Genomic DNA, 16,943 nt, shown 5'->3' on the forward strand with positions numbered 1-16,943 from the left:
CTCTTAAATGCTCAGCTATGACAGCACTAACTCATATAAAAACCTTTTCTTCTCTAAGTATTGTTTCCACCTCCCTGGACAGTTTTTACAGCTGCTAAATTAAAAGCCTACTGTCTCTAAACACTTCAAAGAAGGACAGAAGGGGAATGAATTAGGTTGCAGCAAATATAAATAACAAAAAATTTGCTTAGCTACCACTTATGCCATCTGCAACTGTGACCACACCTGTCATTCTCACTAATGTTCACCTGGCTGCTACCTCCTGAAACCTCACAATTTTTCAAGTTAACCCTTTTCTCTTGAAGCACACCCTCCCCAGCTCCCCACAAATACACCTTTTCCAACCCACCTGGCTTCAGCCTCATTTCTTTAATATATTAACCACTGCTCTAGCACAAGAGAAACAGCACAGGGCAGCTTTTCTGTCATGGAGATAAAGAACTGCAGGAATACATCAAACTCCCCTCCAGGCTGTCCAATATTTCCTTCTCATAGTATTTTGTGCAGAATTTCCATACCAAGTTCTGCACCAAGTTGTTTGGACATACTGATGAATGTATTCACTTGTTCTTCCAAGCTCCAAAGGATTTAAAAGACACTCTGACCTGTTCTTCCCACAGGTGACAGAGGGGGATCAGCCTGTGCAAACTAAACATTGAAGGCTGCACCTCTGATTCTGATGGCTGAAATCCAAATTCTCCTGGGGAGACAGATTTCATCCTAGACTTGACAATTCATACTATAAATATGCTAAAAAACTTTATCTTTTCCCCTACCCATGCCTAAAATCCTGAACAACCCAATTTGCATAGTGTGTTTTTTCCACAAAACCCAAATCCATTAGGATTACACACCTGAATGCCCGTGTTGAACAGGGCTGAATTGTCACACTCTGTTTTCCATGAGCAGCACCAGGCTGCACAGCACCTCTAAAGATAGCCACTTAAATTTAAGATCCAAGATCTATTTATAATTCAGGGAGTCTGAAACCACTGAGATCAATGAGAATTCTGCCCTTAACTTCAGTGAGGCCCAGTCAAGCCAAAAAGACAGATGGTAACACAAGCCAATGTCCTATTTTGCCATGCTCCCTGTTGGAACACACTGTGGTTCTAGCAAGTATCTACACAGGAAGCAGCACTGAGCCCTTCCCTTTGCTCCAGAAGGTACAGGATGGAAACAACATCAGTTATGCAAGAGAATCAAATCTGGTCTGAGTTAAAAATACATCCATTACTCCGCAGGGTGTTTGCCACACTCAGAAGAATCACAATTACAATTTAAGCTGGATATTCAGTGGCTAGATTTTTTCTTTTAAATAGATTTCAACTGTGTCCTTTGTTTCTAGAAGCAGAAATTTCCATCATAACTAAATCCATATCAGGAACCATTCCAGTTCTGGCGATCACTTGAGCAAAGGAAGGCTTTACCTTCTTTTTTTCCTAGAAACATCCCCATGTTAAAAGAAATCACTTCATGCATTGTACAAAGTATTTCTTCACCACTAGGTCGATTTTTACAGAACAAAATTAGTAACAGCTCTCTTAGTGTGAAACCACAAGCATACCAGATGAGAGAGGAAGAGAAATAACTTCAAGAATAGTATTATATAAGGAACACAAATTGGTTTATGGTCAACATGGGAGGTTTCAGTCTCATTTACAGCCATGACCTTGAAAAATATCAAATCAAAAATTTAAGCTGAGTTTAGTGACTGAGTTGTAAGTCTGTATTTTAGTTAGCTTAAGTTGGATTCCTGGAGTGTGCTCAGCTGAAAAAGGTTTGGTTTTGCTCTGAACACTGCAATATTAAAAGCTGGGCCTTGCACCACAGCCCTTGCTGTTCCTATAAAGCAAATGTACCACGTGACACAGATAAAACAACTATGAAACATATACAGTGTTAATCTGTTTCTCTACCAGCCCCATTTTGGTGCAGGTACTGACAAACCACGGAATAATTTCATACAATACCATGATTCCTACCCCAAATCTTGGAACTGGCCAAGGAGCCAAATGTGCCGCAGACCCAGAAACAAGGAGGAACTAATCCCACTATTTTAATTTTTATTTTTATTCCAGGTTAAACATGAAAATGCCCAATGGATATCCAAAACTATCACAACAGGATGGTTGTTTAGAATATCACAAACAAGACAAGTAGGGTCTAAAACATTCTTCTGCTGGAGAATAGTTACCACTCAAGCACATACTGCCAAAATATCCCACTTTTGGGACCAAGGAAAGCCCAGACAGATCTCCAGCATGAAAGAAAACAACCACCTACTATTTCCTGGTCACCTGATCTCTAGGAAAGCAGACAGAACAAATGAATCATTTTGTAGCTTTATTATTCCCCCCCACTTCTCACAAACAGACTATGACTTGCATTGAGATCTCAGTGCATTTCACAGCAAAAAAAAATGTACAAGAGGATCAAAACAGTTGTGCATAAACTCAACTCTTTTTTTTTTGCATGATTTACAGTTTGTGTTGAAAGTTAACATGGTTATTTAAACCTTCTGATGCATTCTTACACTTGCATCTTCTCTATGGAAAACATCTTACCAGATCACACAGTTGTGAGTTCTCATGATGCTGGATCAGGTGCAGCCATTGCCATGGCTGGGAAGTGGCAGATAATGTTATATACACTGATTGGAAGACTACATCAGAAGAAAAAACAGATTAAGGCACCACTGTTGGAAAAATTAAGGTAGCTTGTAGTTACAACAATAACGAAAGCCATAGTAAGTACTATTCTTAATTGCCAGCAATTCTTAGACTTCAATAAAATAGTTATAAAAAGGAGGGGAAAAAAAAGGATGTTTGTACCTGAATACAGTTTCCTGATATCTGATTGTGTTTCAAATCAATACCCAGTCCTCAGCATAATCAGATGTTTGTTTGGGTTTTTTTATAGTAAGATGAAAAACCAGGACCTACAGTCCATGTATTCAAGGTCACATTTCACTCCTTTGTTCTGAACAACACCACAGGAGAAAAAACAAAACAACCCAAAGGACAGTTTGTAACACTGATACTTCATCTCTGAAACTATTAGATGGGCAGAGAAATTTAAATACAAAATGTACGTTTTCTGTTCATTTTGAAAGCCTTAGTCCTCAGGAAGAGAAGTTGGAGGAGAAAAAACAGGCTAGATCTCATTATATTATAACTTGAGAAAAAACAGTCACTCAAAGAGATCTAATAAAATCAGAGCTGAAAAGTGTTCAAATTACTTTTCCAACTCAAGTCAATTATTTCAAGTATATTAAAACGTTTCAGAGGAAAAATTTCTCCATGGTTACACTTCCAATTGCTTTTATAAATCCATAAAAAAGAAAAGTAGTCCCTACATACATCCCATATTCCTCCAATGCATGCACGCATTCTCTCCGAAGAAAAGGTCGTCATGATCCAGTTGTTTCTTAATACTGATTTCAGGCACATCTTCCAAACACTCTTCCAGTTTTTGCCAAGAAGGTTAATTACTGGGCATAAAAGCAGCAATTTTCTGTTGCTGTTGTCTACGTGTGTACTGAGGAGGATTCAGTGATTAAAGAGCTTGACACAGATTCCAAAGGAGTTCCTATGTCACTCTAAAATCCAACAGGTTCCTTCTTCTCTCAGGCAGCTTTTGCAATCAGATCTACTTAGAAGAATCTTACACAATGCAGATAAAATCTCTTGGATCATACAAAAAAACAAGTTGGTTGAATGTACCTGGCAGGTTTGTCTCTACAACTTGGATTTTTACCCTTTTTTTTTTTTTAAATAGCATTAAAGTGCCCTAGTATAGTTACTTCTTTATGCTCATTAAACTTGCACAATTACATAAAAAGGGGACACTCAGTGTGATTACTGTGTTCTGAGAGACAGAGGAAAAGGAGAGGAAAATCAGAAAACTCATCTTAAAGCAGCTTTTTTCTAGTTACTGTCCGTTTGCTGGGTTTGTGCGGCACAGACTGTTTTCCAGAGGGGTTTATGGTAAACCCAGCCATCTCCCTGCAATTTAAAGAGAAAGCATGGTTATCATAAAGACACTGCCTTGGGAGAACTGCCTTCACACAAGCATCAGACTGATGGCTGTGAACAGCAGAGGGACAGAGCTGGTGTCTTTAACTCCACAGGTTGAGGCACAGAGCAGCACTGCAGGCTGCTGACACCTCTTCAGAACACCTGCAGGCTCCTGCTGAGCCACTGAGCTCTCTGGGAGAGGACTGCTCTTGTAATTAACCCAGTCACAAAGCTGCTCTCCTCAACCCTGTGATCCAAATTACTTCCAGAAGCCAAAGAAGCAGCCAGCAGAGAAGGCAGCTACCCAGAATTGTCAGCTCTACCTCTGCCCTACTGCTTACCCGGAAATGCAGTGCTCAGCATCACATTTAAATGTTCTCTGAATATGTCTGTATCCTGGACTAGCAACAGAATTTCATCTTTTGCAAATCTAACGATACAACTATATAACTTTGAGCTAATCATACTAACTCTTTAGAGAAGTGTCAGTATGATTAGCTCAAAGTTAGATAGTTGTATCGTTAGATTTGCATACTAACAGCTTTAGAGAACAAAAACCTTCATGGGAGCTAGTCCTGAACTTGACAAAACAAACCTGGAATACATCCAAGAGAAAAAAACCTTTTAGCCTATGTTCTAAACCCTTACTAGATCACAATTATGGGAAGAAGAAAGAGAGGGAATTACATTATTGCAGTATAACAGATAAAGTTTTCACTGTAAGGAGAATCTAAACTACTACAGCATTAATTTTACTCATTAATTAATTTTACTCAAGAACTCTTCTGTTGCAAAGGGCTCAGCAAATGTCTCTACACAAGCAAGGTCTCATCACATGGATCACAAGAAAAGCTTATCATACCAGCATCCCCCAATCTTCCTGGCAGGCTGCACTTCCCCTTGTTAAAACTCTTACTATATTATTATTACTACTACTATTACTGAAGTACAGGTTAAGACACTAAACAAATAAGCTCAATCCAAAATGTAATGTAGAAGAACAAAATAAGTGGTAAGTTGAGAATGAACTCAATTCCTTCTGGCTGGCAATATGCTGGGTACATAAACACACAACCTCAGCAAAATTAGTACTACTGATTATTTTCTTTGGGTGTTTTTTCCATATGCCATTGAGGAAGTGCTTGGTAAAAGAAATGGAACCAGAAAACTGGAAAACATTTTGATGCAAAATCCAAGCATTTACAAAGTGAAGAATGAAGTCACACCTTTACCTGCTGAGGAATCCTTATGTCACCTTACTCCTATGGATCCCACAAAGTTAAACTATAAGATCTAAGGCCAAATACGCATTGTGATAGGACACAGACCCAGATGTACTCCTGCTTGCCTAACAGCTCTGCTTCTACCTTCCTTCATCAATAGCAGTTAACTGCTTGGAAACTTACATCTTTAAGGAAGTATTTAGTACACCAAGGTGTTTCTGTTTCAGCACGAAGTCTCTCCTCGTTCCTCTGCCGCTCCTCCAGGGCTCGCTTGTGCTCTGTCGCTTTATCGATGTCTCCATCCCGCAGAGACTCTGTCACATGCTGCCACAGCCTCCTGCAAAACAAACTGGTAACTTCACTGTTCCAAAAGCTCCCCAGCCAGCCACCTCAAACTGCAGCATCACCGTGGAACAGGAGCGCTCTCTCCACTTACACAAGGCAAACCAGCCCAGGTCAGAGCATGGCAGTGCAGGTGAGGGCTCATGGCCAAGCCTTAGAGCTTCACCAGCAACTGGGAGCAGGTAGGAAGGGCTCTGAGGTTCTGGCAGTGCCAATCTAATGTCTGTTTGCAAACCCTTTAAAGCTGCTATTGGACGTGTTATTCAACAAGCAGCTTCTTGTGAGGATGTCAGGAGCTGCCCTGCTGTGCAGCTGATGGGTAAAAACAAAACTAATAGGGAGATTCTGTTCTCTGGTAAGCACTTTGTGAACTCAGAAAAATCCCTCTGCTGATAAATAGAAGGAAAAATAAATAACCATGAGCCTGCACTAGGGTTTTGCACTTTTTTTTTTTTCTCTTGATTTTTATTTTTAGAAAACATAAAAAAATCAGGATCACTGCTGCTAACACTATCCACAAATACTACCTACATTTGCAGGTTTTTCTAGGGCACTCACCAGACTGCTTAGGACAAAAAGGGTCAGACAAGAGCAAACACATACTCTACCTAGATTCAAAGGGGCCCTGCTTCTCCAGGGGTCGGACTCGTTTTCTGGTCACAGAGAGCTTTGTCAAGTCCACATATTTGGTCTCCCCGTTGCTGTAGGTGAACTCAAGCACACTGTTCCACTCCCCCTGCACTCTGCACACCACCGTGTTTGTCATGTTCTGCTTCACTTCACCTGTGACTCTAGGAAAAAAAAATATTTTTAAAAAGCCATGGATGAAGAAACCTGAGGACTATTCCTTGCATAATCACTCAATCCTGAATGAGTTTGCAAACCTGTCACATTGCCTTGAAAAATGGTAGTTATTTGAATTGCATTTGTGTGGAGAAGCTCAAAGAGCAAAGTGACTTTCGCTCACTGCTCTAGTTCTCTTCAAGTTACCCAGGAAACTCCATTTTTGGCTTCAGCTTGTTTAAAGCCTCTTAAGGAAATTGAAAATGAAAAAGAAACTAATCTCAGGCTGATTCACATAGAACAAGCAGTTGATCATTTCCACTTGAAATATCACATCAGATACATAGTTCAGAATTAAAAAATAAAAACTGAACTTTCTAGCAAGAATATATCTCACTATCTGCTGGCACTTCATCTGGCATCTTTACATTTCACCCCTCTTATGTAGGTGGTCCCATTTTCATGTTGCTCACATAAGCAGCAGACACACAAAGGCAGAAAGCAAGGTAGGAAACTGGAAATCAGGAGAACTGCTTTTGTTCCCTGTCCCTTCCACAGAAACCTCTGCCAATAACAAGATAAGGAAAATGTCTTTCTAATGCAGTATTTCATTCAAAGTGTTGCATAATGCTCAAGTATCACCATAATTACACACACTGATGCATATTTTTCTTCTCAACTTCAAGACCTGTACAAAGGTCTTCTGACACCCACTTCATCCTGACCCAGTTTTTGAGTATTGCTTGGCAAGCAAATTTCCAGTCTCAAACAGAACTTTTCTCCCAGAAACAGAAATAAAAGAGTCTGGTCTGTGCACTGTGCAAACCAGACTTGGGACATTCTCACTTGTAAGGTGCTGCAGGATTCACAAGGGATATTATCTCCAATTAAACTGCAGTTACCTGTACACAACCTTCCTAAAGCTCACCACTTTCCAGCCCTCCTGCATTTCATCAGTGCTCACACAAAGCACAGGCTATATCTCCTTCCACAATTCCATTGTGTACAGCTGACAACATCTGAATTGCACATCACCAGCTTGTTCTGAACCCTTTGAAAACTGCATCCTGGAGAGCAGAAAGCAGCACTCTGTGCTCCCACCTTGCTTGGTGCCACACTCAGAGGAAAAGGGAGCACAGGACACGAGTGCCACTTCCCTTCTTCCACACACACCAGTCACTTCCCACTGTGCCTGCACCTACCTGTCCTCCCCAGTCCTGGCATCAGCATGGAGAAATTTATCTCTCAAGCAATGAAATGAGTATCATTTACCTTCCAGCACAGAGATACTGGATGCCAGCTGAAGGGACTACTAGAGATGCAGACCTAGAGGGAATCTCCAGGGCAAGGGGGGAAAGCTCACAACCAGCTCACTGCAGGAGGCAGCTGCCAGGACTTGTGTCACAGCACTGTCCAGCAGCTCAAACCTAAATTAACTTAATGAGAAATACCTTGAAAACCCATAAGTATATGCTTTTCACACAGTCTTCCATTACAAAAATTTAAGATTTGTTGAAAAAAACATGAGCAATAAAAGCACATTTACAATATATTTTTTCTGGAAGTTAAGAAGCACTAACAATTACTGAAAACAGCAGACAGAGCAGCTGACAAGCAAGCAGCCTTAAGTTTATGCTGCTTCTCATCCTGTGACTTCCACACCTCACCAAAGCTATTACACATGGTGGAGTGGCCTGTCCTCCTCCCAGGAGATGTCTGAAAAGCCTGAATCCGCAGGATGCCAGGGATCAGCCTGGTCAGACTCTGCAGTTACTTCTTTACAACTTTAACAGCTTGATTTTTTCCAAGCATTGTATGGTAACAAGACAATACTGACATCCAGTATTTTAATATCAATCTCAAAATTACTGCCTCTGCTCAGCTGAAAGCAAACAAAGCTACATCACTCACTACTGATGTGCAGTATTGAACTGCTCCATTGAACTCTCATTACTTGTATTTCTCCAGGTTGCCTTGCTCTGACACACAACCACTGCCAGCAGTGCACACCATAGTATCTGCCTGATCCTGCACTAGTGATAAAAAACTGCTGGCAATTATTTGTAATCTTGGCATGACTGATCCATGTCTACCTGCCCATTATCATTATCCTCTATTTCATCCAGCTAAAGAGGTACAGGACCAAGGAGCCATCATCCAGCTGAGGTCTAACAACACGGGTCACTCTACAAAAAAATCCATTCCATTGCCATAGCAACTCCTGTGCGCTCTGAGTAACCATGACAACACTGCTGCTTCCCATCAAGAGATTCTTTTGGCAAGGTCCAATCATCACCATGTCAAATTTTCAATAGTTACAGTACCTTGAACAGATCTCTCTTTAAAAAGCCTCTACATCTGTGACTAACTTCAGGGAGACAAATAACAAAACAGTTTCCAAATTAGATCACTGATGTAAAAACTACATCCTCTAACTTATCTCTTAGGACACAAGAGTAGCTATGGCAAAGTGGAAGATACATCTTGAGCCATGGAAAAATCCCCAAATGATGTGTCACTGTCAAACTGCACCAAGTGAACCAGAGCTACACGTAAGCTTCAGTTCTCCAGGAGTGAGATCAATCTCATTTCAAACAAACAAAATGTTCTCACCGATGCAATTTGCCACCGTAGAAGGGCTTGGTGTGAAAGTTAATACTTGCAGAATACCCAGTTTTTGCACAGTTAATGTTGACTTTTCCTCCCAGCTCTACCCAAGGAACAGTTAAAATTGAGCGGGCGTATGCGCAGGGCAGAGAGAAGGTGTATTCTTCCCCGTGTTCCAAGAGATGTAAGACACCTGTGTGAAGAAACACAAGAATCTGTAAACCAGTACCATTTCAAAAAAGGCCAAACAAGTTGTTGAAACAAACAGTCAATACTATATCAGGCTATTTTCCTCATAGCCCCTCACACAAAAAAAAGAAAATTAAACTCACACAAGAGTGACATTTATTAGATCCCAGATACAAACATTTTCCTGGAAGTACTAACTTGAGTAATGTGCATTTAAGTCTCTTTTGGGAAAAAACATTTATCTCAATAATATTATTCCATAAAGTACAATCTCATGCTATGCACATACTTTTCAGTAGTGCATATACAGGCTGGTCACTCTCTTACTGATGGCTCTGGAGCACAGCAAGAAAAGACTCATGCTCACAAAAGGAAATAATAAATTAATTCCCTGAAGTGCAGATCCTGACGAAGGCTAATACTCCTGCTTTCCTCTCCTATAATACACCTATAATACACCCCAGTCTGAGGGCAGGTAGCAGAGACGTTTCTCCTTACTGCACCTCTCTGCCAAGATAAATCCAACTCTTTCCTGACAGCAACTTTTGCAATAAATGTCAAGAATCTCATAAAATATTAGAATTTTTCTTTGGGCTGTAAGATCAGTAGGTTTGATTCCTATAAAGAAACCAAAAGCACAAGCACTCCCTCTTGCCCTTACAAGAACACAATACAACATGTAACTGCTGCCTGCCCCAGCCCGTGCCTCTGGAGCGCAGTACCCCTGTCTGACATCAGCACAAACAACATGGGAAATTCTGAAAAAAAGGTGTGATTTGAGAAAAGCCCTACAAGAGACATCAACTTCAGAAATTACCTGTACAGGCAAAGATGTGCCCTTCACATATGCTGGCATTCCCTTGTCCAGAGTGTAGTTTATATGCAAGTACCTGAAATCCCCAGGTACTGGACAAAATACACAGTGGAAGAGGCTGTCTCATCTTGTGCAGTAAATATCAATAACTAAAGAAAAATTACAATTTGAGGGCAGTTACCCTTCTCTCTCCCTAAAGCATCCAATTTTTCTAGTTAAAGAAAAACAAAATGTGCATAGGAAGATTAAGTGCGATACAGAGAAATGCAACAACACTTCTATTTAATAAATGTCTGATTCAAATTAATTCATAAATATCAGTTTACGTCACAGTAATTGACTTTTGGCTTAGAAGTCAGTATTTTATTTCCAAATATAATCGTGATTTTTGGCAAAGCTAAACCTTTCTGTTTTTCCCTCCCACATAAAAATTTGCTGTTTACAATGACAACTTGTATCTTTTGAATATAACATCAAATTTGCTATCAAACTAATAGTATTTTAACAAACTTCTGATGAACAAAGGACAGAATTTACACTTACCCTCGCCAACCATCGTCACCCCTATTGACATTCCCAGGAATTTACTTTTTGTCCACACGTGGGCATTGACACACATGTTCCTCTCTACACACTCAGCATAAAACCCTGAGACAGGAGGATGGTGGGACACTTGCTCAGCTACGAATTTCACCGTGTAATAGTCCGGCTCTGCTTGGCCCTCCGGATCTTTGGGCAGAGTTCCTTGCTCCGAGGGCGCGTGAGCAGAGTTGGCGCCAGCGTCGGTGGCCACGCTGCCCTTGGGCATCCTCCAGGAGCAGTGGAAGGTCTCCCCGATGATGGGGTTGTAGGGTTTCTTGGCAATGGCTCCCTTGCGGCCCTCGTGGAAGGAGGTGAGGTAATACTCCACAAAGCGGATCATCCTCTCCTCGGGGCTGCTGCCGTTCGTGATGGCCACGAAGAGATCGGGGTGGGACATGAAGTCCGCGTACATCTCCAGCAACGAGCGCTTCTCCAGAATGAATGTGGGGAGAACAACCTGGAAACAGAAGAAAAGCCACGAGGCTCTAGTGAGGAAAACAGAGATAGGCATTTTATAAGAGAAGTCCTTGGGAGGAGGATTCTGTCCTCTTTGGGACACCACACTTCCAGAGTGCACTTTTTTTGTTCCTCTTGTAAGATGTGAGCAAAATACGGCGATCGGAAGTTCCAGGAAAACAATTTACAAGGAGAAAAAAGCCCAGTGAGTACTAAAGACTAAAGAGATTGAAAGGCAATGAGCATCAGGTAAAAAACCCCCAAAACATGAAAGAACTGCAAACAGATATTGTGTCCCATATAGCTGTCAAAAAGAAAACAAGCATGAAAGAACTGGAACTACAGCAAAGAAGGTGCAGAGCAGAAGTCAGGAAAGGTTTGGACTAATGGAGAGGAAAGCTGAGATGCTATGCCAGCTCTGGAGAGCTTGCAGAATCTCTCCCCACACAGCAACTAGACAAACATCCAGGAGAAGCAGCACAGGACGGGTTGACCTTGTGCCTCTGAGCAGAGGTATGTTATACTTCCACAGTTAATTCAACACTATAAAAACCAGCAAGCCTGTCCTTCCTGAGCCAAGGGCAATCCCCTAAAGTGAAAGGCTGTGGATATCATCAGTGTTTTCCTTCTCTGAAGTGGGAACAAGCCTCACATAGCCAAACTCACTTAACTGACATAACTAACTGTTGTAAGCAGTAACACAGAGTATCTCAACCATGCAATCAAGATGATTGCATGATCAAGACAATCCATTTAAATCAGCTGCATTCAAAGAGAAAAAGCACAGACATAAGACTTAATACACATTCAAGTTAAACTGAATACACTTGCCTCATCGTTGCAACATCAAACTTGAGTATTAAGTGTCTTTTCACTTCACCCTACCTCTTGAGTACAATTCTAACAATTTCATTACCTGTTTTGAAGCCAGGTTTGTCACTTCAGTGCTTTGTCTCCTCTGAAATAAACACAACTCTCCCCACACAGCCAAAAGTCAAAACTGGGAGACAGGCTCGACAATTTGTTCCAACTAAGAGAAAAAGATATCCTAAATCCAACCTTTAATGTAAGTGAAAGACTGACTGAATCAGTTCCTTGTAAAGCAGCAGGGGTTTAAGTCAGAGCCACAGACAGAGCCTGTTCCATCACCTTTTCATTTTCCTTCTCAAGTTGTGAAACATAAGCTGCACAATACAAGTGTTTCTAGGGGCTATGTAGCTAGTGCTCAAAAAACATAGGTTTAAAAAAACCAATAATCTGTAATTGCAAGAGAGTTTTCCTCATTCCATGCTACTGTTAAATCCATTTTTTGATTTCACAGTGCCTAGTGCTTGTGGCAAAAAGTCTTTACAGGAATGAATTGAACATAAGCTGGTAACAGCCTGATTTTCCCAGATTTGCTGCTCAAGTTGTCTAATAGCACCTGAGTGTTAATTTTTCCAAGCTGCTTGCTTTTGAGATCTGCACTCAAGTGTTAAATCCAATTCTCTCCAGTGTAACTTTGTTCTTCCCTGCTCGTGAGCAAACACAGAAATGAGAATAGGAAAGAGGCTTAAACAGGCATCTAAAGATAGATAAGGGGGAACCAAAAGCAAACTTCTTTTCAGAAGCAAAATGGACACAGGTGTAGGGTTATACAGCTTGTGTGGAAAAGCATTATCAAGATGAAAAAGAGATCATGGAAGGAAAGCAGAAAGAAAAATATGGGAAGGCTGCAGAAAACAGCATGAAAAGACTAAGGTTCAAACACTGGAAAGAAAACAGTCCATTCCAGGAAAGGCAACAAAAACACAGTAGAAAACACAAAAAGAAGGTAATAGAAAAGACAGAGGTCAGCACGTTTCACCTAAACCTATCCAAAATCTTGGAACCTGAAGTTGCTACTGGCCACTTTCATACTAGACTTAATACTAGTTAAATACAGGAGTTGAGTTTTAAATGATATTTCACTTTTACTGCAGCCAGTCTTCACACTTCAGTTACTTACTCTTGTTAAGTCCATGCCAAGTTTCAGCTGAGACAAAAGATGCAAGATAACACTGCGCTGCTCTTCCACCGCTCCTAGATCATCTTCTTTATCATCACAGATATCCTCCAGCTCCTCATCTGGATTTATTTCTTCAGGTTCCTGGGATAAAAGCCATAAACTTAGCTCAAAGATGTAACTGGTCAGATAGTATTCAAAAAGGACTTCATATTGTATTTAACTCTCCATGTATGAAAAAAGACTAAATAAACCCCTGCAGAGAGCTTCACAATGGAATTTACTTCCAAGATAAACAGCAGCTGAAGAATTTGAATGGATATGAAGATAACTCAGTGCAGATTCCATCTGGAGGATTCAGGCTCAGATTTCTCACCCTCTCCCACACGGGGCATGGAAAAAAAGAAAAAAGCTTAAAAGAAATTCCTGTAAGTTTTGTGTGTTCACAGAATGTCAAGCATGTGACAGAAACAGCAAAGCAAAAGCTAGCAGCAATTCCAACCACCTCAATAACCCTCTCCACCTCCACACTACTTTAGCCTTTCCAGTGTTGCTGTCACTGCTCCAAAGGCTGTATCAGACTGTAGTTTCAAGTTCCATGACTACCATCATGCCTGGTATCTACCAGCTGTGCTTCACAAGCATTATCATGTTGCTGTGAGTGCAAATATGTAACAGTGAAAGAAAAACAGTAACTTGGAGTAGTTTCAATAAAATAAGAAAATCCCATGCATACAAAATTGCAGGTGCTGGTTGGTGTCTGTGTAGCTAAAGCAGACAGACTAGAAATTCTATCTGCACCATTTTAACAACCACCACAGCACAAGCAGAAAGTCAAACGCTTCAGGGGGGAGGGATGGTGGCATTCCTAGGGCTCTGAGCTGCCTCCTCCTGGGGCAAACAGCTGGAGGGAGGCAGATGCACAGGGGAGAGGCACTGAATGCCACGGGAAAGCAGCAATATGCCTCCGCCTAAGCAAAGCCCTTTGTCCTGGAGCAGCTGCCAGGACAGAAAGGCAGATTTATGAACACTCAACCACCAAAAACAGGGGGCCGAGCCCTCACACAGAGCACAAATCCTGGTAACAAGTGCAGTATCACAGAGGTGACTCCTTTCCAAGGATGCTATGGTGTTCTCTCTCAGAAATAAGGGAGTTGAAAACACCTATGGGGAGTGATAGCACCAGTCATACCTCAAATACATTAAGCACTCAAACTGTGACTAGCTTAATTACTGAAAGGAAGGAATCATGTGATTTAGTTGAAAGCTCTCAGTTTTGTTTCATCTTTTTTTAAACTTAATAGTAACTACTCTGACCCATTTAAAAATCTATAAACTATAGCAACTGGAAAAAAAAATCTTTTCCATTTCGATTTTGCTCTAAGACAGACCAGTGCTATTGCAGAGACATAAAACAGCACATTATCTTTTCACAGTTACAAAGTCTCAGGCAAACAATTGTGTGAAACCAACTAGCATAAAGAGGATGTAATTATGATTTTCTAGCTTAGTTAGGAAAACATGTTCTTCATCATAATCCCTGCTGGTTTTTTATTTCAGTGTTTTGCAATTCAAATCCATTTTGTCAGTTATAATGATACAGACTGTAGCTGAAAATGATACAGACTGTAACTGTATTTCAAATGCATTAAGCCACTCTGCAGTCAAATGATGAGAGTTGCTCAGATTAAGAAAAACAGATGCAACAAGACCTAGAAAAAAAAGGGAAATATAATAGCTGAAGACCAGCAATTTCATCTTTTGTCTGCTTAGGCAGTTCATCTTGGGCCTATTTTGAGAGTGTCATGAATTTCAGTTAGGCAGCATTCCCTTGCATTTTATCTAAAACAAGTAAATAATGAAGTGCAAAAAACCTATTTCAATGCCTTGCATTACCACCCCAATTGGCTCCCTCCACCTGACGGCAAGTTACATAAAGCAGCAAAAATTTGTTGAATAAACAAGGCAGAGAGTTTCATTTACTGCAACTGTCCTCACTTCTCCTCCTACACAGCTAACCAAAAGTATGAGAATAACCGTCATTAAATAATTTTCACATAACATGATTGAAACATTTACAGGTGTTCCTCCGAATAATTCCCCACAGAAATGGGATGTCACATTACCTTACCCTTGTTAGCTGGCAGGGCTCTGCAATGGACTGCTCCTCTCTGACAGATGCTGGCTTGTTTATCTCTGCTGGGAAATTCTGAGCTGCTCCATTTTTGAAGTGGTTTGCCAGGGAGATCTTCGGTTCCAACCAACTGATTGTCGTTCCTGAAGCAAAGGAAAGTTTGCGCTGAAGCTTGCTCATCCTCTGCAAGGTCAGTAAATAACAGTTTCCAACAAAAGAACTATTTCTTATGGAATAAGCTGAAAGCAGCCAATTCCTCCTGCAGCCAATGCCTCCAGCAGCCACTAAACAAAGGTGGTGCAATGAGACACCACCTTCAGTGATCATTAGCACAAACACTGGGATTGGCAAGCTGTAATACATGCAACTTGGACTGGAGAAACTAGTTGGTGTCATGAAAGGTGTAATCAGATACTGCAGGAGGAGCCAAGTATCATGAGAATGTTAAGCAGCCCTTACACTTTTCTTTAATTGGTACTAAAATTAAAGAATAAAAACCAGTTTTCCACATATCAGCTTCCAAAATCCAGCTCTGTCCTAGACTAAAAAGACCTAAAGGAGAAGTTTTGTTGCCACTCTTTTCTGGAGAGGGTGCTTGTCTTTTCTCAGCTGCAGAAAAGGCAGGCACACACTGCTGAATAAATAATAGCTCTCTCAAAGAAAAAAAGGAAAAGGGGAAAAAAGGAGAAAAAGGAAAAAAGAAAAAAAGAAAACAAACCCTGCAGGGTTTGGACAGCTATTATCCACCTGATGATTCCAGCATCTCTAGTTACTCCCAGTTAATTTATCAGAACAGGTCAGGTTCCTCATTAATAATACAAATGTTCCATTCTTTTTCAAAGGTTAATAAATGTACAGGTGATTCCAATCAGTTTTTACTGAAGAATACACAAACTGACAAACCATCTTGGCCGGATTGCAAACACAGAAATGGTTAGGAAACCTAAATTTTTACCACCAGACAGCAGTTCCCTGTGCTATACTAAGACAGCTATTCTACGGTCTCTGTTGTCTCTTCCCATATGATACACAATCCTTTATTTCCAGACCCCTGTTACCTGCAACTAGGTCACATCCTCAACCAAAACAGGGAGAGCAAGCTTAATTCAGATAAACAGCAGCATTTTCACCAGGAAAATACTGGGGCAGGAAAAAAGTCCAGCTTTGGTATTGAGACAAGACAACTTTTCCACAGGCAGGTAGCTTATTTTCGTCATTCATTACCCACTGATCCACTACATCACAACAAACAAGAATTCCTGACTATACACTAAATTAAAGCTATTTAAGCAGAAGCTTCAAAGAAGTCAAAAAATAAGACACTCAGAATGTTGCTGTCACACCTTTTTATAAGGGTTTACTTGTATTAAAAACCTCTCCATGACATCTGCTTTCTAAGATGTACCTTTCAATACACTCATCTCTAACTGCACATTTTAGGCTGCATTTAATCCACACTCACTGCCTCTGTATTAGCTTGAATTTACCCAACAGCTTCCCTTCAATATCTTCTATCAGCTACACTTAAAATACCCTTATTTATTACATTTTCTGTTTAGTTTTTGCTGTTAAAAGGGTATTTTTGAAAGATTTGAGCTAGCAGATGTGTTTTAATCTTTGTCAATGGCCAAGATACCACCTTAAGACTCCTCTTCCACTGGAAAAGCATCTACAAATCTGCTCTCAGCTATTTTGCATATAGGCACAAGCCATTCTCCTTACTTGTGACATCCTCCTCCCCTAGAGTCTTCACCAATTTCTTTTTAAACAGTTGTCAGCATTTCCTCTCTGGTACAGTGCAGACCTCCTG

General features: G+C 40.7%; 1 protein-coding gene across 1 annotated transcript in view; it reads right to left on the reverse strand.

The window, feature by feature from the left end:
* Positions 1-2,333: 2,333 nt before the first annotated feature.
* Positions 2,334-16,943, reverse strand: part of OSBPL11 (oxysterol binding protein like 11) — a 38,687-nt gene continuing 24,077 nt past the window's right edge. Inside the window, exons 7-13 of the mRNA XM_063400902.1 lie at positions 15,131-15,276; positions 13,003-13,143; positions 10,521-11,016; positions 8,981-9,167; positions 6,193-6,375; positions 5,426-5,579; positions 2,334-4,007 (exon numbers count right to left, since the gene is read on the reverse strand). Of these exons, the coding sequence (XP_063256972.1) occupies positions 3,930-4,007; positions 5,426-5,579; positions 6,193-6,375; positions 8,981-9,167; positions 10,521-11,016; positions 13,003-13,143; positions 15,131-15,276 (1,385 nt within the window). The 3' untranslated portion in view covers positions 2,334-3,929. The remainder of the gene's footprint in view (positions 4,008-5,425; positions 5,580-6,192; positions 6,376-8,980; positions 9,168-10,520; positions 11,017-13,002; positions 13,144-15,130; positions 15,277-16,943) is intronic.

Source organism: Prinia subflava, chromosome 6 (assembly GCF_021018805.1).
Source record: "Prinia subflava isolate CZ2003 ecotype Zambia chromosome 6, Cam_Psub_1.2, whole genome shotgun sequence".
In the NCBI taxonomy this organism is placed as follows: Eukaryota; Metazoa; Chordata; class Aves; order Passeriformes; family Cisticolidae; genus Prinia; species Prinia subflava.